The sequence below is a fragment of the Aquila chrysaetos genome, chromosome 18, assembly GCF_900496995.4.
Source record: "Aquila chrysaetos chrysaetos chromosome 18, bAquChr1.4, whole genome shotgun sequence".
Lineage (NCBI taxonomy): Eukaryota > Metazoa > Chordata > Aves > Accipitriformes > Accipitridae > Aquila > Aquila chrysaetos.
This window is the reverse complement of record NC_044021.1, coordinates 16,997,393-17,020,876: the sequence shown is the minus strand read 5'-3', so window position 1 is coordinate 17,020,876 and position 23,484 is coordinate 16,997,393. Positions and strand designations below refer to the sequence as shown.

The following is a 23,484-nucleotide window of genomic DNA, read 5'->3' as shown; positions in this document are numbered from 1 at the left end:
GGGCTCTGTACGGAAATCCTCTCATCAAAGTTTGTCTGCCTCCAAGCTGCTAGAAGAAAAAAAGTCTTACTTTTCTATGTTTCCTGGCACTGCAGGAGATGCTTGAAGGCCACCTCCTCAGGGCACAGGGACTTCTTGGCAAGGCATTCCAGAACAGCTTCATTTTCACCATTACCAGTGTGACTGGGTCCCATGCCTCCCTCCCAGCGAAGCAACTTCCTAATGCTTTGACAACTCTTGCTCCTCCAGGTAGGAAGCAGCAAACGCTGAATGCAGAGAAGGGCAGCAGGAGCAAGCAGTGCTCCATCTTGCGTTTCAGAGCCACGGAGACCAGCCAGGACCCCGGCGGGGGGAGAAGCAGCATTGCGATGACTCCACTTTCTCTAGCTCATCTGATAGTGCCATTAGCACAACTGGCTTCCAGCCACCAAAGTGAGAAAAAGAGCAACTGGATGCTCGTGAGGAATGATCAAATAAAAATTTAACATCTGCATAAACAGAACAAAACATCTGGCAGGACGACTGCGCTTCAGCCACACGTACCAATGGCACCAGCAAGAGCTCCAGAGCTGCTCAACGCCGCTGCAGCGGGGAGAAGCCTCGAGCTCAGGCTGGTTCCAATGCAGACCCTGTAAACAGTTTTGGGCCGCTTCTTGGCAGAGCTCTTCAATTTATTTTAGACCGCCGGCACTCGCCAGAGGGAACTATTGGGAGGCCCATAAAAATCGAGTTTCCTTTCCTAGTGTCAACTGAAGAAGTAGTCTTCGCTTCCTGACCTCAGTCATTGTATAGTGCTACCGCCTGCTGTTACAGAAAGTTGCTGTGTGACAGTAAGCAAGCTGACACCTAATTGTTAAATTCGACCAAGTGTTTTAATTAAGGGAAGAGTGTCTTTAAAATAAACTCTTAGAAGGCTTTGGCCCACGTTCAGGAAAGCACTTAAGTACAAGCCTTAGACTGTCCCTACTCAGGAAAGCACGTGCTTAAGTGCTTTCCTGAATGCAGATATATTCCTGTCCTGGGGCCTTAAAAGTGCACTAAATAATAAAATTTATTGCAATTTGACTTCACTCTTTTCTTGAAATATTTATTTAGCTGCTTCTTTATTAAGACTAGAGTCACTTAAATTTTGTATCTATTTAACAACCCTTACTGCTCACTGATTGCATTCCAAGAGGCAAACAATCTGTTAATGCTGTTTCAGCTAAACTCTTGTTTCTTCCCCCATTATCATGAAACTGACTCATTTTCTTGAAAAATATCCCAATTAAACCAGTTACCCTGATACAGGGTACCTACTGGCCACATACAACTTGAAATAATTTTGCATGGAGTTGGAGATATTTTGAGTTCATTCTCTGTCATACACATAATAAGGATATAATGTCAAACTTTATCTAAACCAACACTCGTATCTGGGGCATTCATTGAACAATGACGTTCAGTCGCTACTTCTACAAATATTAATGCACACGTTATTATACCAGTATAGATGTCACGAGTTAGACCAAAAAGCCACATTTCAGAAAAAGCAGATCCTCCCCCCCCAGCCAATACACAGTACCTGTGTTTTACATCTCTCACAAGCTACCTCCAACACCTTCACGCTGCAAATTTTAGATTTTCCTAAGATAAGGCTGATGGTGTTGAGCAGGAGGCGAAGAGAGCATGAGCACAGCATACACACATCCACGTGAAAAACTGGGAGAAGAGTTGGGGTGTGCTTTGTCCTACTTAACCACTGCTCCTGTAGCTCCTGAAATGGGAACCTGAAACTTGGGAAATGAGGCCAGAGGTGTCAAATGTGTCAGTACTGCCAGAACACAACGAAGTGGGAGGTGATCATCATTTTTCCCATGTTCATTTGGCCTGTAGTTATACCGTATTAGTCCCACGTTTCATGACTTACATTGGCGGTCTGAGCCTTTCTCCCTGTGGTCCTGCGAAGCACCAGATATTGACCCCAGCTAGAGAAAGAGCCTCAGCGCCTCTCATGGGGCAAGAGCCTGCTGGGACCCAATTACTGGGTTACTGACAATCTACCACATGCAAAGATAACCCCTGCAAAGGCTAAGACCAGCGAGGACATTTTTCTCAAATCAAAGTAGCAGGGAGAGTTTGCATGTTAGGTATTTCCTCTTCCCTCTATAGCACCGAGGACAGTCCATGTCCCACCTGGGAACATCACCTAACAACTGCACTGCTGAGAGGACCCAAGACATCAGTGACACCACTGATCTCTCCTGCTCCTGGGTACATCTCCCCTGGCAGCTTACAGCTGTGGGCACAGGTCTTTACTTCTTTGCTCTTAATTTTTTTCCAGGGCAGCTAGCAGGAGTCCTGTGACCTGAGACATGGGGGAAAACTGGGAAGGATTTCTGTGGAGCTTGCTAGACAAAATGCCTACAACTTCGGTGTCTGCAATGGCCCTAAGGGTCCTTGCTAGTCCCAACGTCAATTTACTTGCTTAGATTTGGGCTTTTCGTGTGCACCACCACTGCTAATGAAAGTACCAACTGTTGTACCTTAGCTTACCACCTCTGCACTCCAAGCACACACAGAAATGCCAAAGCAATGGAAAAACAGGACATTTAAGTGTATTCACATGATCAGCACAATACCCCAAAAAAGTTTTCAAAAACTGGAAAAAAATCTGCAAGATAAATTGTCCTCTAGCTACATAGAGAAGCAGGTAAAAATATAGGTGTCCCAACTGTGACCAGCAGGTACATAATTAAGGGAACACCACATGACGACAGGCACTTAATTTGTTCAGGTGGCAAGGTTAACAAAATAAGCTCAGGGAATGAATGCGGCACAAGCAGAATGACTTAAAAATGAAGAAAAAGCTGGTCAAGATGAATCACGCGTCTCAGTCAAATAAAGGAAAGTCTGCTTGCTTTAAACTCGATTGTAATTGGTTTCCTCTCACCTTCCAAAAATGTATTTAAAAAGGAAAACAGTGTTTATGGCGCAAGCTAGACCACAACCGTTTTATTCATCTGTTGTTTCAGTTTTTCCTTAAGGCTTGCATTTAAAGACAACCCAGAGCAACCTACTCTCAGCAGCCTTTTAACACACACCGCATTTAACGAGAAAGAATAAAGTACATTACGATCAGGTTTCCTAGGAGAGAACATCGCAAGAAAAGCAGAACAGTATCATTTCCTCAGACTTCCCTCCCAGGCACTGCCAGGCAAAGCTGGCTCACCCCTCGCTCCGGCAGCCGCCCGAGGAGCTCCACGGGACACCACCCAGGGATGCTCATGGGATCTCATGGACAAAAAGCCTTTTAGGACAGAGAGCATGCCTGTTTTTTCAACTCCATTGGCTGATCTAATAAAGATGGTAATAAAGATGGTAAACCTCTTGCCCCTGTCAGCCTTGCCTCTTCCACGCAGCTCTGCTCTCACAGCAACGAGGCACCATTAGTAGTGTTCACACAGGTCTGAATCATGCAAACTCTGAAAGATGGAATAAGAGGTAAAATAATCAAAAGCTCCATCAGCAAGAGCGGTGGTTTTATCCAGCTGAAAACATTATTTTTAGAAAACTAGCATCTCTTAGGCACCATCCCTCAAATTCACTTGCCTGCACGGACGAGAACAAGGCTCCATGCATGTACCCTCTCTCCAGTCCGGGTCACTCCTACCGCCCCCAGTGTCTCTCCTCTCCTCTGCGCCCGTGAACTCAGGCGTACGTAGCCAGCCCAAGTGATCGGCTGGACGTGACCCACGCGTGACCAACTGCAGCATTTGCTCCAACACTGGTGGGATTGTCCAAATTTTGCTTGTGATTGTATCTGACATTTTAAGCGAGGGGGGGGGGGGGGGGTGTCAGGGGTTTTTCCCAGTTGTGCTTCACATTAACTTCAGCCTCAGATAACCAAGGCAGCTTTCACAGCCCATCTGCCTCAGAAAGCACTCCGACTTTTTGTCTCCTCGAGTGCAGCTTGGGTTTATTCAACCAGAAAGAGTAGAAGTAGCGATGTGTGCCATAGCAGCAAGCAAATACCCTGCAACCCACCCAAAGATGGTTTGAATTGCTGGATAATTGACTTAAAACCTCGAACTGAAATCTGGGTTGGCAGATCGCATGCGATTCTGCTGAGGATTCCCCTCTTCCTCTACCTAGCTTCTTTGCATCCCAGTCAGCCTGAACGCACCCACGTGCTCGGGTGAGCTCTGCCTGCAGCAGAGGACAAGGCAAAACCAACGGACAGCTCTGCTACAGCGGCTCTGACACTGAGCGCGTGGCAGGTAGCAATAAGACAGCAATAAGGTGAATCCCACCAGGAGACTGTGGCAAAGCACTGGCAAGGTATTCTTCAGGTTCAGGAATAAGCTCTTGTCTGAATGAATTTCTGAAGTGGTTTTTCCCACGTTATCTTTGGGAACTGATACCAACCTCAGGTAACTTCCCGCAGGCAGGAGGGCAGTGGGGCAAGAAAACACGTGACGTGGAGACAAGCCGTGAATCCCAGGAAAGAGAGTGAGCATCTCCTTCCAGGCCACTACGACCCGGGCTTAGTGCACAATCCCTAACCTCAGCTTTGGTTTTGTCTGTACTTGCTAAGGGCAGGTTTTGCTGTCCTTACTCCTCAAATAGCGTCAGTGAAATCTATGGGACTCCTTGCAGACTACAGCCCGTTCTGTATGTAAGTGCCGCCTCTGAATCTGGCACGAGGCTGTACTTTCAGCAGGAGAAACACATTAGAAAGCCACTGTTTGATATGAAAGCCTTCAAGGTTTCTTAATAGACCTTCATATTTTTCTGTAGCTTTGTAGAATTTTAGAAAAGTTTGCTAATGTAAAAATAATGTGTTTATTTTAACCATGATATCTCTCTCTCTCTCTCTTTTTAATTGCTGAGAGGATCTGTAGTACAAATCCAAGTTTTCTTCCACTTCATACTGGTACAGTCCAAAGCCAAGAATACATATGTTGCTAGCTGGAAAATAAAGCGCCCTTGATTCCTAACTTTATTTTGGACAGTCCACTCCAAGTTATTAAAAGCCAAATTCAGTAGTGAGAAAATATATATAGCTTCAGCTGTTTTGTGTGGGTTTAAAGTAGTATTTGCTTTATGAGTAAGAGATTCAATAATGCATATATTTACATAAAAATAGTTTTGACATTTAAGTTAACTTCTCGCCAAGCTGGTGCAAAAATGGAAATGTAAAAAGCATAAGCACAGAAATAAGCCCCTATGCTGTAAGTCTGCTATTTACAGGTAATTTTTTTTTTTCTTGGCAATAAGACCTGAACGGTATGTTTTATAGCACTAGACCTAGCCACTCTGAGTCAATTTAGTGTTTATGGAAAGTGCCAGACTGACAGTTCGAGATTTAAACTCTCCATGCCAGTGCGTAGTTGAGCTGGGGTAGCAGCAAGGAGAGTTTCCAGAACCTGGGCCACTGAGGGACCCCGGTCACGTTCTGCAGACATGACAAAATTCAGGATAGCACAGTCCAGTACGCATCAACGCGAACACCCAATTACTTCTCAAGGCCCGAGAGGCATCTGAAGAGGGTGGCACCACCACGTGCCCCAGGAGAGCACGGGGTGAAGCACCCAGCACAATTCAAAGCCCCAGATGGCTACGAAACGTCCAAAACTTTCAAACCGAAGCTGTTCAAAAGACCAAGTCTATCTCACAGAAAATTTTAATATGACAAAGCAGATGCAGATTTGCAGCAGGAGATAACCTGCCACTCTCGGGGCTTCGAGGCAACTGGTCAAGGGCCGTGGGACAGGACGAGCGGTGGAGAGCCAGGGCCTCAGAGACCTGCCTTGCCACCGCAGAGCCCACAGCAAACCACGGAGGAGCCAGGACACCCGTCTCGGCTCCACAACCTCCCAGCAACACACGTCCAACCAAGCCGGCCAAGGACCGGGCAAATCGCCTGGCAAAAAGCCTTCACGGGTACCGCCACAGCCTTGTCAGCAGTGAACGCTCACACACAGCACGTGGGCCTTGCTACCTCAGCCACCCTCAGCACACACCGTACGCACTGCTGTGTTGCACTGGAGGATTCCCTGACAACCACTCTGATCAATCACACCTGGTGATTAATATTCTGTCACATCTACTCTTCACTACTTTCCACCTGAACTATCTAGCTCCTTTAGCCTTCTCTTTTCTCAAAGCCAAGGAGGAAAAAAAAACCCAACTCTTTAATGCTCAGTTAGGATAGGCGATGCACAATACGACGTCAAGCGCGTTACCTAATTGCATTGTGGCAAACCATAGGAGCCCTATGCTAGATCTGGGGATGACCATGCAGCAATCACTAAATAATTGATGCGATGGACAGAAGAGGTTGGAAGCTCTCTTTTCTACAGTAACCACGACCGTTCTTTACTTCTTTTTTTCCCCAGAGCAATTAGTCAGCTCAGGGACGTCAAAACATATAACTGGACCACAAGACAAATTACAGTGTAAGTGCTGCTGCTTTGCCAATGACCTAGCAGGCTTGGCCCCGAGGTTTCTGATGTTTGAAGCCTCATGTCCCTTGTTCAGTACTGCAGTACTTCTAAAGATACTTTAATAAAGATGAAATGACAGGCAAACCTACCTGCATGGATCCTTCATGTATATAAACAAATAACAACAAAGCCCAGATAACTAAACCGGTGACATATTGGTATGAAAAAGAGAAATATAAAATACATGCATATACATTTATTAAGCCTTTGGTCACCGATTCACACCCTTTTGCAAAAGTTCATGACAACTGGCTCATCAATACTTAATACTCTGACTGTTTCAGCTGAATGGTCTGGCAACTAAAAAGACATCTTTACATTCTAGTTACCCTACAGCATCATAAATAGATGAAAATATATAAACAGAAACAATTAATCAGAGCTGAGGATAGTCTTGATCCTTACTGCAGCCTCATATGTTACATATTTTTTCTGCCGTGATCTCACTAGCAATGCATCACTGTTTTTAACCACTCTGAGCACTGATTCTACACTCAGCAGCTGTGTTTGTTTACAGGGCTAGAAATTAGCACAGGACAAATGGACTTCATCCAACTGAAATTTTTTTTTGGCATTTTCCACTACACTTCACAATATATTGGTCCTCATAGTCCAATTATGTATTTGCCACTGACGCTGGCCAAGGAGAGCGCGTAAGCAAAGATGGTGCTCGCTAATACTGCACAGGGATGCTTTTTATTGCTCCAAACACGAGCTCCCTAATTACTAAGCACGGTTCAGACACTTGTAGCCAGGAAAGTCCACTACTGTATTGTCCATACTTTTTTCACTAGGAACGTAAAGAATGTCATCATAACCCATCCTGCGCTTTGCACACTGCCAGTTCAGTAAGAGCGATGAAATGCAATGATATTTTATACTTAAAGGGACCTGCCAGTGCCCTTCACGCTTGTAACCGAGCTCCCAAAGCCAATTCCAAAAGACTGTAAACCAAATTCAGAGAAGTCAGCCCTAAAATCATTTTCCATTTCAATATCCATATGCGTTTTCATGGACTGTTATTTAAAAACAAACAAAAGAGCAGCACTATGCCCCTACGTACTTTTCATCTCCTTGACCATTTTCTCAGCACAGAGTTGGGGGGTGCTTTGTTCTTCCCCATCCCATTCTAGAATAAACAATTAAAGAGGAGCTACTGAATTCACTGGGACATGGCAGCAAACACTCCTGCCCTAGTTCTCACACACCTGAAGGTAAATATAATCTTAAATGTTTGCCCTAATTATTCAGAATATTTTTGTAAGCAACCCCTATTTATACTAGAACTCACACAACAGATAAACACAGCATGCATTAAGCTGTAGTTTACAGACTGTTTATGTCTTCCATGCGGCTAAAAATACTTTGGTTCCATCTTATAAACTGTATTATACAGAAACTACCAAACAGCCTCCTGGGCTGCTGCTGAATCCCAGTATTGAAACAATTTCTCCACGCAAATATCCACAACTGTCCGTAAATTCACCAATAAACCCTAATAAGGCACCTCTCTGGAGAGAACAAGGTTAAAAGCACTATGCAGCTTCTTGAAATACATGCTCTCTTGGGGACAGGAAAAAAAAACGTTTCCAGGAACATATGCAGGGCACTGCGTTTCTGAGGGACTGCCTCTCACTATTTTTAACTTTGTTTCGTGCAACAAAGTCCATATTTCTCTGATAATTTCAAATAATAGCAATGATGATGTTCTGACATCACAAGATGCATGAAGAACCCTGTCAAAGTAATATATTGCACTTCGCTGTGTAATTATGTTATGTTGGAGCAGAGTGTTGGAAAACTTAGTACAATCATTAGCTGAGCACTGAATGTTTTGATTGTCAGACAGGTTGTATATGATGCAAATATATGACTCAGAAATGATTTCACATAAACATTTTGGTAACAGTAATCTGACTCATAACCTCCAACATAGAAAATAACAAGCTGCACAAAACATCTGTGCGCTCTGAGCAACCCCAGCTTGTAGTAACCTTTACAAGTCTCGCAGCACAGAGAAACCAGAGGGTCCCATCCCCGAGGACCTAAAGACGAGAGGTGCTGAAATCTACCTTCCCAAAAAGAGTTAAAGCAGGAGTAAAAAAGGCCGTTGTTCCCACCCGGGATTCCTGCCGAAGAGCTATGATAGTTTACACCATCTCATAGTCTGCCCAGCGGGCATTGCTTGGTTTAAGTCCACATTTAACAGGGATAAGATGGGAGGCAAGGTTTGCTGTTATTCCACCCCGAAGCTTCGCCATGTCAAGTATGACACAATGCACAATTCTTCTTCTATTTATTTTCTCATTTATTAGGAGATGGACAGCTTCTTTCACGGTCCCTTTCTAAAGACAAATGTGCAGTCTTGAGTGACAAGGAGGATTTACCGTCTGTTATTTCAGAGGAGGTTTGCCATGTTTATTCTGGAAAGTGCCATGAATTAATGAACTATCTCTTCAAGCCTCAGTGAGTCGGAGCTGCCAGCTCTCTGGCTGCCAGAAGCAACAGACTGTTTTGGGACCCCATAAAATTGTTTTTACTGAGACTAGCGATAGCAAAAGTATCAGGCAGACCCAATCCCAATAGCTCCTGAAACATAAAGGAGTCATTATACCGACTTCAGCCGTTACACTGTATTTTTATTCGGAGTCTCTCAACAAAACTATCAGTTAACTCAGAAGAACACCTACTACTAGCTTCCCTGCAGCATGGACATTACCAAAAGACATTACCCCCCTGCAGCATGGACTTTATCATTGTCATGGATGTTACCAAAAGTCAAGCAAACCTTTACTAGGCTCTCCAATAGTTTCAAGTGAAAAATGTGCGAGCCTGTGACCGCTTTCATCTTTCCTATTCAGCTCCTCATGGATGTCAGCTTACACCCACGTAAAAGAGCTACACTTCAACACAGGCATAAAACCAGAGCCTGTCCACACGCTCATGCTACCACTGATGGCACCCAGGTGTCTTCTGCGCTGTTCGGTCAGAGACCCAAAAGGAATAGCTGCTCTCTTGCAAAAGCCATCACTTAGGGCAAATAGCAGACATCATATACAAATGGACGTCTGGTGGATGTTCATGTTCAGGTAGCAGCGACGGAGATCGGAGGCATTACCGATGTTGAGCTGTTTGCAAGCACGTTTGAGGACTCGCGTCCCTACTGGAGCGTGGTTGCAGAAGGCACAGATTGTGCAACACGGATGAGAAAGGTTCACAAGCGGGAAGGACTAAAGCCTAAGCCAAGAGATGACCTGCGGTCTCCAGATGACTGATGCTGCAACCTGAAGAAGGACGGGTTTCACCAAATAAGACCCTACTGTTCCACTGACTCCACAAGCCACTTGGGGACCTGCCAGGATGGTAACGCAGCGCGCAGTTTCATGGTTGGATCGCAGGACTGGAAACAAGAATTTCAGAGACCTTATCACAACCCCGGTCCAGTCATGCCCTCTGAGCCTCAGCTTAGCCATTTGGAAAATGAGTATAATAACGAATTACGTTTGTCAGAGCACTCTGTGAGACTTCAACGCTTACAAAGTGTTTTGAGGTCCTGAATAAGAGACAGAGCAGTATCCTTACGTCGTCTAGTAAGTAACGAGCACTACACATCCTGCAGAATGGAACATTTTTGGACAGGACAGCTGCTACAATCATTAAAGTGTAAAAACTATCACATGCAAGAAACAAGACACAGACATCTCAAAGTGAAAAGCTCTATTGTAGTGCGCTAAACAAATGTATTTTCTCTCCAGCTATCTTCCATAGCATAATAAGTTGGAACTTCCTTAAATATGAGAACTTTTTTTTCACATCTCCCTTTTTTCTTCACTCCCTTCCCCCTCTGCCTTTTTTTCTTTGTGCATTTAAAAAAAAAGAGATTGAAAGGGCAAGCCAAGAGATTCACAATCACCAAAGCCTGCAGAACATACAGTGAATTTTGGCAGGACATGCATGTTTATCCTTTTCATATGCTGTTTAAATTATTTTTATAAACAAGTCATTATCTTGCATAGCCACTGCTTGGTCCCTTTCATGTCAAAGACGTTTGATGTTACAATAATTAAGCAAAAGGGTCTGCATGCTTGAAATGCGGTCTCAGGATGACAGTTTGTGGGCAAGAGAGACTGCTGCTTTTCTAAAATGGTTTCTTCTCCAAGCTTCGTCGCTGAAGTCAAGCACCTGGATTCTGTACTTGCAGATCAAATCTTTGTGTAGATATTCAAATACCAGTTTCGTACCAGGCTTAAATTTTAGAACTATGCTCCTACTATTTTGCACCAAAATCGTGCACACAGGACAAGGCTCGCGGAGAAGCCCCTCATTGCTTGCACGCAAACGTCTTGAGAAACCAGGCTTGGCATCATGATGAAGCCACAGGTATATTAAAAGCTTACGAGGCCCCTTCCCGCACCAAGAAGCGTGTTTATCATGGCTGAGCTGGACCACGCCACCAGCGCGGGCATAAGAGGAGAAGAAACATGAATGGGAAGCCCACGGTAAGTGACAGAGAAAATGCTTCCTCCTTTTTTCCTGCAGAGCATCTGGCGACTAAAGACTGCCACTTCAACCTCTGCTCATCTGGATTCAGCCAGAGGGAGCTCGTGCCTCTGCGACACAAGGAATCAAAGCTCTGACCACTTCTTTATTCCCTGATACAGAGCGTTAATGCAGATACTTTTAACGCGGTTTGAAAAATATGGAAGTTAGGCTGCAGCAAGTGTTCATGTCCAAACAACTTTCATTACAGAGTTTACAGAGGCAGAGGCAGACAAGTCTTTTGCATCTTGTACGTGCTTGTTACAGTTCAACATTTCTTCCAACTCATTTGGACAATTTTATTCCTTGTAAAAGGACCACGACTGACTGCCTACAGCTTTACTCTCCTGGATTTCTCTCTTAAATGGTCTGGAAAGCCCAGGAGACACAAGGATGCAAGAAGGCACCTCTGTTTCACACTGAAACTGCAGACCCTTTCCTCCCTCCAACACCTCTTGGCTTACGGGTGCGACTATCACAACCTGTCCACAAGCTCTAATCTGTTCTCATTTTTTAAGTGCTCCTTGTTGCCTGGTGTGGAGCTAAATGCCTGTGCTTCAATAGACATTATGTCACCCCTTAGCCCTTGTACAAACAGAGTGTCTAATACCTTGACCGTATACACCACGTGAACACGATGCAGTGACAAGATAAGAACGCTGCATCTGCGCCTGCATACAGTAGTACACCTCACTATGAACATTTGTGTGCATGTTTTAAACGGGGCATATTTTACAGCCTGCATTTGATAAAAGAAATTGTGGCTTTCCATTTGCTACCAGTAAGACTTTGGGTTGATCAAATACATCTTCTTTAAAAGGGGGCTTCAAATAGCCAATTCATACATCTCTGAGACTGCAAACGACCATTAAAATACATGGAATAACACATCTTTGGAATACTGTTTGAAAAACACTTTCTCATTTATTATCGGGAAATTTGACTTGTTCGGAACAAGTGTTAACACTGTCTTGATTAATTTGTAAAGCTATTCAAGCCATGAAGTACATCTGCACGCTGAGTATATTTCAAATACTGTGCTTCTGTTTTCATTTTCAAAATGTTTTTATTTATACACTAATATTTGACCTATGAATATTCCAAGTTTATATGGAGCCAGCTGTTCTAAATTCTGGTTATACTGAGCATTCGTGCAAAACATCAGGTGATATCATTGGATATTTTTAAGGGGAAAGTTCATAGGAAAGCAGTTATGTATTCTTGTGATTAACACCACATTGGATCAAAACAGTCATGTCTAGCTCTCTGAAAATACAGCTACTGTTTTAGTTAGCAGAACACTTCGGCTCTGTCTACATTATCCTTTTTTGCCAAAAATTCCCACTGTTGCTACCACTGATTCAATTCTGTCATTGTGCTATGATGAGCACTGCAACGTAAAATAAAAAGAGCTGCAGGCAGCGCTGACAAAATCTTTGTGCCCTTAACAACAAAACAAAAAATATCTCAAGCCATCACCAAAAAAAGAACCTAAAAAACAAACAAACAAAAAAAACCCCCCACCACCCCCAAAATCTACCCAACCCTATAAGGCTGTTTCTTAGCCTGGGAGCCTAAGTAACTGAAAGTTCAGGAAATACCAGCCCTGATCCATAGCAGGTTTTAGGAATCAAAGTCCACTACGATGCACTAAACACCCCTGCGATCCCACAGGGGCTCAGTTTCTTTAATTAAGCTTTTTTCTCCTGCCACAGCCCAGCTGCAACCCCGTGCCCTTCCCAAAGCCACCGCCTTGGGAACCTGCTCCGGGTGCAAAGCGCGGGGCCGCAGGGCTCCCCGGGGAGCGGACGCCTCTTCGGGGTGCTGGTGCCGGCCACCCCTCCTGCAAGCGCTGCAGCCACGCAGGAGGCGGCAGGAGGCACCGCTCCTCATCCTCTGCCAGCCATGACCAGAAAAAAGGTGGAAAGAAACAAGCCGCTGAATGGTTTTCATGCACGTTCCCTTGCCCTCGGCGTGTCGTGGCTGGAGAACCCCAGTCCCAAACGCCCTCTCCAGACTTAGAATCACAGGTGGTTTGAGCTGGAAGGAACGTTCAAAAATCATGTAGTTCAACCCCTCTGCCATGGGTAGGGACATCGTTCACTAGACCAGGTTGCTCAAAGCCCCATCCAACCTGACTTTGAACGCTTCCAAGGATGGGGCATCCACAGCTTCTCTGGGCAACCTGTTCCAGTGTCTCACCACTCTCACTGTAAAAAATTTCTTCCTTATATCCAATCTAAACCCACCCTCCTTCAGTTTAAAACCACTGCCCCTTCAAACAGGGAACCTAGGTGTGACTCAACACCAGCCTCCAAGAATCAGGTGCACAGAAAATGACTTTCTGGTCCTTAACCTCAGTCTCCCAGGCTCTGGGGTCCGATGCCTGCTAAAACAAACAGGAATCTCTCAGCCATGAGCCATTTTTCCATTCAGGCAATAGCGTTTGCTGTCTGTTTCACATCGCTATATAAATGGTCAAACAGAAATGCTAAATGATTAGTAGGTGGACCGTACTTAACAGCGTTACTGTGCATCTGCTGGGATACAGCAGAAACACACGACAGGACTGTTTACGTCCCAAGTAACTTGTACCTTCCTCTAACCCCTCACAAGTTAGCAATGAGGCAAGACGACTCAGAAAGAATCCTGCCTCCACGGCATGGAAAGTCTAAACACCACCTTCCTTCCTCCTAAATCACAAACACCACTTGAAAGTTTATATTTAAAACTACGAGAGAGAGCATCACCGCCGCGATGCACCAGGCTAGACCCGGCAAGGACCGCAGCTCCTCGGTGGAGGTGCAAGCCTGCGGCAAGAAGTCCCTGCAGAGCTCAGCACGAGACCTCCACGACAGAGCCGCCCAAGTGATTTTCTGATGAAGCCATGTTTCGCCGGAAGAAAACTGCCAAAAGAAAACCTTTTTATAAGGAGTGTTTTAGTTTCAACTTTCTTTGAGGAAAAGAACTAGGAAGCGCTGCTTTTATTTTTACCAAAAATTCCAAACAAACTAACCCCGCACCCGGGTTTGTGTTTCAAAATGCAACTTTTTATACATATTGTTATTTATACATACAAAATTTGACTCGAATCAATCGAGATTGCTTTGGCAATACTAACTTCTTCCAATTACAATCACTTTTTGTTGTTGTTGTTTTAAGTAAGACTTCAACATTTCACCCAAATTTAAGACGGTGTAAATTTTCAAGCTTTGAAAAGCTTTCACAAGACAGAGAATAATCCTGCTAACGGCACACGGTCTGGTTCCAGTAGCTTAGTCCAGATGACACTTAGACCTGGATAAACTGCTTACATAAACGTGACCCTCCACTCATTTCAACAGTGCAGGTTTTGAACGGCAGCTTCTCCGGCAGCCACACATCTTCCAGGGCTCCTGGCCAAAAGCAGAAGGATGACTGCAGTCCCTCAAATTCAGAGTCTGGAGGAGCTGAGGACTTCTAAAAGACCATTTGCCCTTTCTTTAATCGTGACTTCAGGCAGCTGCATGCTTGCAGGCAGCTCGCAAGCAACGACTACTTCAAGGAGATGACATAAAGGAGGACCTTGAGCTGCATCAGTTGAACAGCAAATGTACGGCTGCTCTCCGACACTTGGGATCTGTCTTGGCACCAAAGCCCGGTATACAAGGCTTGGCAGAAGTCGGTAAACTCATTCCCATCGTCAGCTTCATGATTTCTAATACTGGCCTGCTCTGGACACACGTGGAGGACGCTGCTCGCATGCCGAGAGCGCGAGGCTGTACACAGCCAGCTGGCAGCACAGCCAGATCCGCAGCATCACACACTCCAGTTACTCCCTGTGAGTAGATGTCTTGACCTTTACAACATGTGGCCAAGAATATAAACAGATGGGATGACAGTATGAATGGTACAGTCCCGTCAATATAATCATGCAACGTCCCTGATACATCTTGGTTGCCTAATTTCATATCCCCTGACAGCGAGCATGATACCAGTAAAAAGGCGGGTGGGTTGATCAAATCCTTCAGACGAAAAAATTCACCTGCTTTAGAAATGCACGTAAGGATGCTGGAGCACCGCTCCCCTCCTGTGAAAAGCCATGCAGAGGGAAGGCATATTGCTTGCACCTAAGTGCATGCCATGGATTTGTGCAAGATCATTCCTAGAAGGAAATCTGGTAGGTGACAGCTGCCAAAAAGATGAAAAGCCTGTTTGGAAGACATCACATCCATAAGTTGCTGCTCTATAGGCAAGGGGAGAGAGAGTATTTGTACAGCAAGCCCTACGCTGACCTCCGAGCGGCTCCCTTGCACTGAAAGGGAGCACCCTTGCCCCAGCAGGTACTTGAAGTCTTGCAGGAAAGATGGGGATTGCCTGGGGTTTGGGGATTCAAAGATAAAAGAGGCTTTTCACCATGGTCGCAAGTGGAATCGTGTGGAAAAGCTTCAGGGCTGCCTGCAGGACTGCCTGGCAAACAGCTAGGTCTCCCCTCATCCTTCTGCGTGAAGTCCTCCCGAGAGACCTGTGGGTCTTGTGATAAAGGGGAAAACCCTCTCTCCAGAAGTACAGAGATACAGTGAGTCCATGCCGTTAGTCTGCTACAAAAAGGCATGACACTGGGGATAACCAGGCACCACACCCCAAAAAGCACACTTTTTACGGCCCTTATCTCTGGAGGGTTTGATGGGTTCAGACTTTCCCTGCACAGCTATCCAGCTGTCAACAGCCCCAAGATTTGGGTCATAGCAGAGACTATGACCTGCAAAGACTGTCATTGGGTTCCTTGGTTTTTCTTGGGGGAAGCACGTGGCTTTTTTCCCTTGGTGTGGATGCCAGGATAGGAAGGCATGGGTGCGGACCAGAAGAGCTTCTTCCCCATTTTGACACAGGATTGCTCCACAGCACCTCTCATTTCACAGGGAATAATTCTGGCCACAGTTAAAGTAGCAAAGTCTTTTTGTTTCTGCTGCTACACATGGCACGTACTACTCTCTGAAGACACCAGCCAGTGAAACAGGGGCTGGAGAGTAGCTCCCCTTCACGTCAGCACTGATGAACCAGAGGAGACCAGGGAGACTTTGGATCTGCCACAGCCCCCAGGCCCTGGTCTGCAGTTTGGTCCGAGCTGTGACCCCTCGCTCCTCATCTCCCTGGACTGAGGGAGAAGGGGGTTGTTGTGAGGAACTCGATATGTCTCTTGCTTAAACAGTCTTGGCAACAAAATACAGGGATGCTTGTCTGAGTCCAGCTGTCAATCCAATGTTACTGCCTCAAAGAGGGATCTCCATACCAACCTCGGGTTGTTTTGCAAGGAGAAAGAGGAAATAACCCTACCTGGTGCCAGGAGGAAGGTACATTAGTCAAATAGGAAATGTTAATAGATGTTATTTTCCCAACAGTGCTGTGTCAAGACATGCCAGTGCTACATTTATATCAAGGATGTTCCTACAAGAAGAGCTGAACAGTTTCACGAGAACACCCATTAGCCCACAATGCCCCCCCCGCCAGGCACCACAACCCTGCTGTACAGCCATTCCCCTGGCACAGAAGGTCAGTACCCTGCTTGGTCTGATAAATCCCAAATAGAGAGATCTAAAATGCAGATGTTTCCATCTGCGCTAGGTATCCAGACTTCCTGTGTGGGAAATGGAAAGAAACGGGCACTTTTTGGGTGCCTCATCCTAGGGAAAACGCCTTAAATGGACACTTTGAGGATCATCTTCCTAAAATAGGGACCAGGTTTACCAAGGGTAGATAATACTTTCTGTCAAATCATTTTTTGGTATCTAACCTGATAAATGAAATTTATTATCTAAATTATCTGGTTTATATCTTATGCATGTTTTTACTTGTAATGGGAAGAAACACTTATGTCTGCTCTCCAGGTGCTTTATAAAACACAGTGCTAAGCATCTCCTGGAAACCCTGGACACTCAAAGTTCCCCTATAGTCAGCCCCTTTGGGAATCATTGTCCACACCTTACAAGTCTACAGTACAGTGCAGACAACACCAGGCAGGCAAGATAAATCCCAGACTCTACACTTCGAAGACTGATGTTTCTTGTCCACCCTGTAAGACAGCAACTCCCCATGTCTGGAGAACCTTCACACCTGTGTCCTGCTTTTTTCACTCCCCCCCCCAAAAGAAACCATCTCCTAGGACATCACCTTTGAGCCTGGGACAAGCCTGCACTGCCTGAAGTCCCTCAGCTTTGCAAGACCTCGACAAGGAGGACTTGTGCCCTGAGCACATATGGAAACATAGCCTTCCCCAGACAGAAAACCCATCTGCTGTATCCCCAGACTGAAGGAATATGTATGTTGGTCAGGAAGGGCTGGAGCACTGCACATTTAAAATCAGCAGTGACTACAAGCTACTGACTCTTTTTGGGCTACAGGGCTGGAAAAATCAGATGCACTTTTAAAAGAACATCAACACCTGCAAACTTTCAGGACAAAGTAGGGCTTCTCTGCACAGCTGACCTAGATGATGGCTTTCCAGCACAAGGAGATGCATCATCAAATGTTTGCCTGGTTCTGGGCTGCAGCAGAAGCAATATCAGCACCTGAAGGCAGGCCACCCCGGCCACCTGCACTGACTTAACGCCCACAGAGCCGCACGTATCTTCAGGGCAACCTGCACCAGGTATACCCACGTAATGCCGTACGCTCCTGATCCCAAGAGAACAGCAAGGGCTCCTCACATCTCTTTGGTAACTGCCCCTTCAGTAATGGCAAGGGAATTCTTTAAGGTTGAACACAAAGCTCTTCAGAAGCCAATTTTAACCAAGGAGAAGTTATTATAGGTCTGATCACATGCAAAAAATCCTAAATAAAGTAATTCTGGCAGTGTCTGCTTATGAGGAGACTCCAGCTGCGGGTTTTCAGGGTTGCTTGGCATATGTTTCATTGGAACAGTCAGTGTCCCCGAGGTCAGGAAGTCTTCCCTTTCTGCTGCGATCCCACCATCTTTTGCTGCATTTTCTAGACTACATCTGATAAGCCACTTTGATACATCACAGGCTGGCTTTCTGCCATCACACCTTCGGTTCCTATACCACAACGTAACCTTAGGCTTCCTCTAGTTCTCTGGCATGAATTATTGTTTAGTGGAAAAGTGTCAATACGCATGTGAAAGACCCCCAAAAATCCCTGACATGTCAGAGGAGCTACAGAAAACAGCCGAACAGCTGTTTGGTCTCAGCCCATTGATTTGCCAACACTCTGGTAACAAACAATCACGTTAAATGACATTATGGTTTATGACTCGGAACTTGGAAGTTGATGAGAAATTTCTGCAGTTGATTCATACTTCCTGAGACTCATAACTAGCATTTCAATCGTGCTATTTTACTACATTACATGAATAATTTTCCTTGTTGTTACATAAGTGTCTAGATCCAAATTATCACAACTGATTTGAATCATATGAATTTTTGTTTGTTTGTTTTCAAAAGAAACACACACTTTCAGGTCTACCGCGTAATACTGCTCTCCTGGTGCTTTATGAAGCAGGCAGCTAAATACCTTCTAAAACACCACACGCTCGCACTTCTCCCTGAAAACAGCTCCTCTGGGAACCACCCAGCCCCTTGCAAGCACCTCGTTCCGCATCCTTTAAATAAAACGTGTTATAGGGATTCCTTACAGACACCTACAGCTGACACCACGCTTCTTAAATTCTCAGCTCCAAGTATAGGTCCTGAAAGTTCCCAAGGCAAAGAACAGAGACGGCAGCAGCAGCTCTGTATATTCAAAGGACAGAGAGGTTTAGGGAGGCTGGGAGGGGAGAAGCCCAGAAGCATCTGCCCTTTGGACCCAAAACCCGTACAGTATTCCCAGGTCTCAGGGTCCCAGCTAGACACAGACCATGCTGGCTTCATTGACGGATGATTTCAGAATGTCTCAATCAAAAGCAGCAGAGTTCTGAGACGGCCGCACCACCTAAACATCCCCGAGTTAATGTTAAGTGAGAAGGCTGAGACCCTGACCAATAAACCCGCAGCACGTGGAGTCCACGGGGCTCTGTGCTGCTGTAAGGGCTGAACACCCCAGGGCAGCTCAGCTGTGCCTGCGGGAGTTGCGGTCACCTCAATCTCAACATAGACAAGTCCTTCAACAACCATTTGCGGTGCAAGGGGGGCACTTCCAACCTACTACGGGATTTTTCATCAGGTACAAAAATTACCCAGCTCTTGTTCTAAATACATACACCGTGGTACAAAGCTATTGAACGCATCTACCGGTGCTGGGAGCTCAGAGAAATTTCCCGCTGCAGTGATATATCACTGTTCTAGATGAGGAAATGCACAACAGTTTGTATTTTTTTTTTTTTTAAAAAACAAGGCAAGCTGTTCACAGGTGTTGTCGTTCTGGCGCGCAGCTCTGGCAGCACCAGTGAAAAGACACAGTTTTCAGCCGACCGGCTAAGACACTTGAGCTTCACAGGAATTCCCTAAAAAAAGGAACTGCAATTTGCCAACTGAAATATTTTCAATCTCCGCATTAGGCTGAATCTAATTACACTGTTTCCTCACAATTGCAGTCTAGTATTCAGGGCTCCTTCAAGAAACAAGCTTAATGGCTTTCCCACCGAAATGCCCACCTCGGAGCCCTTCGCATCAGTAACACGCTGACAGCATGATTTGTTTGAAGAGCAGGTTAACGTCTAACAGAACTTATTTCGAGATCTCCACGTGATACGGGCTTTTATCGCGTTCCCAGGCTCCACCACCAGAATACCCTAGACGGAGTCACGCATCCATCACCACGCTAGCTCGGACCCCCTCAAAAGAAGAGGGGACGGGGACACCGTGGAGTAGCAGGGGACGTACTTTCCTCCCCAAAGGCGCCCGCGCCCCGCTGGACCTCGCACGGAGCGAGCGCCGCTTGCGCTCCGGCGCGGCCCCGACGCTGCTGCCCGGGCACCAGAGCAGGGCGGGTTTAATCCTGAACGACGGGCTCTGACCGCTATCACCGTACCGAGGACAAAACGACTACTAAAAGAAACGATAAGACACCCTTTTCTTTCCCGTCGACCTCGGGTTTTGCGTCCCGGGGTTGTTTTCCTTTTTTTTTTTTTTTTTTTTTTTTTAACCGTTTGCGAGAGGGATGGGAGGTTCTGCCCTTCACCGAAGCGAGCTGCCCTCCTGGCCGAAACCCCTGCCAGCCCACGGTGGGTCCCGGCCGGCAGACCCCCGCCGCGCTCCCCGGGCAGCAACCGCCCGCCCGCCCGCTCGCTCCCTCTCCCCGGGAGGCGGGCGTCCGCCGGCTGGACGGGCCCCCCCCCCCCAACTCCGGCACTCACCCAGGTTGACGAAGCTCATGACCATGTCGGCGTCGTTGAGGAAGGCGCTGTCCTGCGAGCTGGGCAGCGGCGGCGGGGCGGGGGGCGGCGGGCGGCCGCTCCGCTCCGCGCCCGCGCTGCCCTCCGCGCCCTCGGCCAGGGCGTGGTAGAGGTCCAGCATGAAGCGCGGCGCCGCCGTCAGCCGGCCCGGCGGCGGGGCCGGCGGCTCCCGCGGCAGCGGCCGGGGGCGGTGGGGCAGCCCCAGCACCGAGAGGATCTCCCGCTGCATCTCCCGCTTCTCGTGCGACTTCAGCCGCCGGTAGAGGAAGCCCGAGGCGGCGGCGGCGGCGGCGGGCGGCGGCTCCCCGCCCTCGGCGGGCAGCGCGGGCTCCGCGGGGCGGCAGGCTCCGCTCAGCAGCGCCCAGCAGCAGCACAGCCAGGCCAGCCGCCGCGGCATGGCGCTCGGCCGGGCGGAGGCAGGCGAGGTCCCCGCTTCCCCCTCTCCCCGGGGGCTCCCCGCCGCCCTCCAGCCCTGCCCCCCCGCGGCGGCGGCTATCGCCTGGGCCGGCGGGGGGCGGCCAGGCCAGAGGGGCTCAGCGCCGGCCCCCCCCCACCGCCGCCGCGCATGGCCGCCCGCGGGGCACCGCGGGGCAGGCCCCCCCCCGCCGCTGCTCAGGTGCGGCGGGGCCGCCCCCGGCCCGGCCCGGCCGCTCAGTTCGCCATGCCCCTGCCCGGGGGGTCAGCGTATGGGGCAGGAGGAGGAGGAGGAGGAGGAAGAAGAAGAGCAGCGAACTTTTCCCCCTGCCCGGGAGCGAGAGCGAGCGAGCGGCTTGCTGCGGCGGCAGCCCCGGTCCCCGCGGGCTGGCCGGAGCGGGGCTGCTGGCGGCGAAGGCAAATCACCAGCGCGCCCGCCTCTCGGCGGGGCGGGCGGCCGCTCCTCCGGGGCGGGGAGCGGGCGAGGGCGCAGGTAGCGCGGCCCCGCGGGGGCGGGCGGGCGGCGGAGCAGGTTATAGAAGCGCCGGCCCCGTCGGTTGTCACCGCTTTGCCGCGCTCGGAGCGGCGCTCCGCCAAAGAGCGGCGCCGGCCGCCTCAGCCTTGCCTCTCTGCCGGCTTGTTTCTTCCTAAAAGAAGGATTTCGCCCCCCCCCCGCTCCCGGCCCTCAAAGGGTGTCGGTTATTTGTCCTGAGAATAGGTGGAGCGCTACCTATCCTAAATCTGAAAAAGCCTCACTGTTCATTTTAACGGGTTATGGCTCCCTGCAGCTTTCCCTGGAATACCTTGCAAAACTGGGCACGGAGCACTGGTAAAGGGCTAGGTGCAGGTATGCCCCGCCAGCCCTGATCGATGAAGTACCAGCCTGCGTCTGCGTACTGTGAAACAGGTTATACTGCTATAAAAGAACATACCCATTCCTACGGTAAAGGTCTAAGGTTGCAGCTCTGATTTCAGCCCTTTCATAAAAAGAGAAAAAAAACCCACCATCCAACACTCCAGCAATGGCAGTTAGGTTGAGCGAGGAGCAGCTCTTCCATATGCTGATCTCTGACTTCATGGATCTTGCTCGGGTTAGATGAGTAATTCCAGGCTAGCCCTGCTGAAATCAGTGCAATTGCTCTAGGTTTGAACTGGGATAATTTCATAGGAGTTGGCCCTGAGAATAATATCTGGACCATTTGAAGTCACTGGCAAAATTTCCATTAACTTTATTAGAATCAGAATCTGGCAATAAGCTCATATTCAGTTTCCCAGAGACACAGCTGAGAATATTCAAGACAGAATATGTTCTTTTCAGAAGTGGAGGTTACACCGAGCGTTCGCTTATGTGGAAGTAAGGTTACAGATGGGTGTTTTAACCGCACCAGTCAAGGAACATCGTAATACTGGGTATTTAAAAGCTTGTTTTGGAAGGAAAAAAAGCATCTTTAAGCAGATTAGAGCATAGATATCATGGGGGTGGGAGGCAAGAGTATGGAAGTGGCTTTTGCAACTGTCCCTTTTGTGAAGATACTCAGAATTTGAAAGTGAGGGTGCATGTGACAGCATGGACCCAACACACTCCTTTTGCTATACTGGACCCCATTACCTTCATGAAAGAGGTCCGTGTCATCCCCCAAGGACTGGGGAAGGCAATGTCCAGGGAAACTTTTGTACTGCTGATTTGCTTATCCACTTTTCTCAGCTTAGAGCAATGGGGCTGGTTTGATTAAACAGGGAGAGGAGGGCTCACTCCCTGAGAGGAGGCAAGCAACACCCCTCTCCTTCTGCGAGGCGGTGTGGGGTCCTGCTGGGAAAACCCAGGCTCCCAGGAGGAGAGCCTGGTGCACAAGCTGTCCTGTGTCCCTCTCAGCCTGCCAAGGAGGTATTTTATAGCCATCTGAGGTGGGATATTTGGAAGCTGGAAGGAAGCACAGGAGCCCTGATGTCAGTGAGGGAGATGTCCCAGGCAGGTACTTACCCGCAGGTGACGAGGGAAGAGAGCAGCCACTTCTGTGCCATTCGCTTCCCAGTCTCTGAGCCTGTTTGGACGTAGTTCATGTCGCTGTCTCCAGCAGAGCTTTGTAGCCTCCACTTCCTGTCTTGACAGCGACAGAGGGAAGCGTCCCATCATACCATTATCTCCAAAGAATGAACTCTTCCATCCCAAGGTGTCCCCTGCTCCTCTTGAAGTTGGGCACAGATGGTGCCCATTTAGCAACCGGCAGCATTTAACTCTAGGGCAGCTGTTGGGTGTTTCTGCTTCTCTGATGCTCAAATGTGTATCACCTGAAAGAAAAATATTTGAAATATTTCCATTTGCATAAAGGTTACTGCAATAAATAGCAGCTGTAGTAACAGCTGACAGCATTTAGGCATCTGAGTTTGAGGCAGTCTGGAGACAGGGACACACAGCAAACCTTTCCGTGCTTCCCTGTTAAGTTACCTTATTCTTAAAAGTTCCTGTGGGAACTGTTAGCTGGGAAGCTAACACCCTCCCTTAGGAAGTCATTGCACCTTTTGTTAAGTTTCATTTAAGTCCTTCACTTTTTTCAGCAGTGCTTCCCAGAGATGTACACTACTTATCCCTGGAAATGCCTTTTGCCTGTAGATGTGAATGCTTTACTGTAGGTTTCAGCTAACGCTATCAGACCTGGGAAAGTCACCGTGACACTCGGCAACTCGCTGAGGGGGGGAAAGAATTAAGTCTTCTTA

The 23,484-nt window shown here is 47.6% G+C and overlaps 1 protein-coding gene across 1 annotated transcript in view; it reads right to left on the bottom strand.

The window, feature by feature from the left end:
* BMP6 (bone morphogenetic protein 6) overlaps positions 1 to 21,186 on the bottom strand; it is a 94,177-nt gene extending 72,991 nt beyond the window's left edge. The window contains exon 1 of the mRNA XM_030041794.2: positions 20,317 to 21,186. Coding sequence (XP_029897654.1) covers positions 20,317 to 20,752 — 436 coding nt within the window. The 5' untranslated portion in view covers positions 20,753 to 21,186. The remainder of the gene's footprint in view (positions 1 to 20,316) is intronic.
* Between the last annotated feature and the right edge of the window lie 2,298 nt (positions 21,187 to 23,484).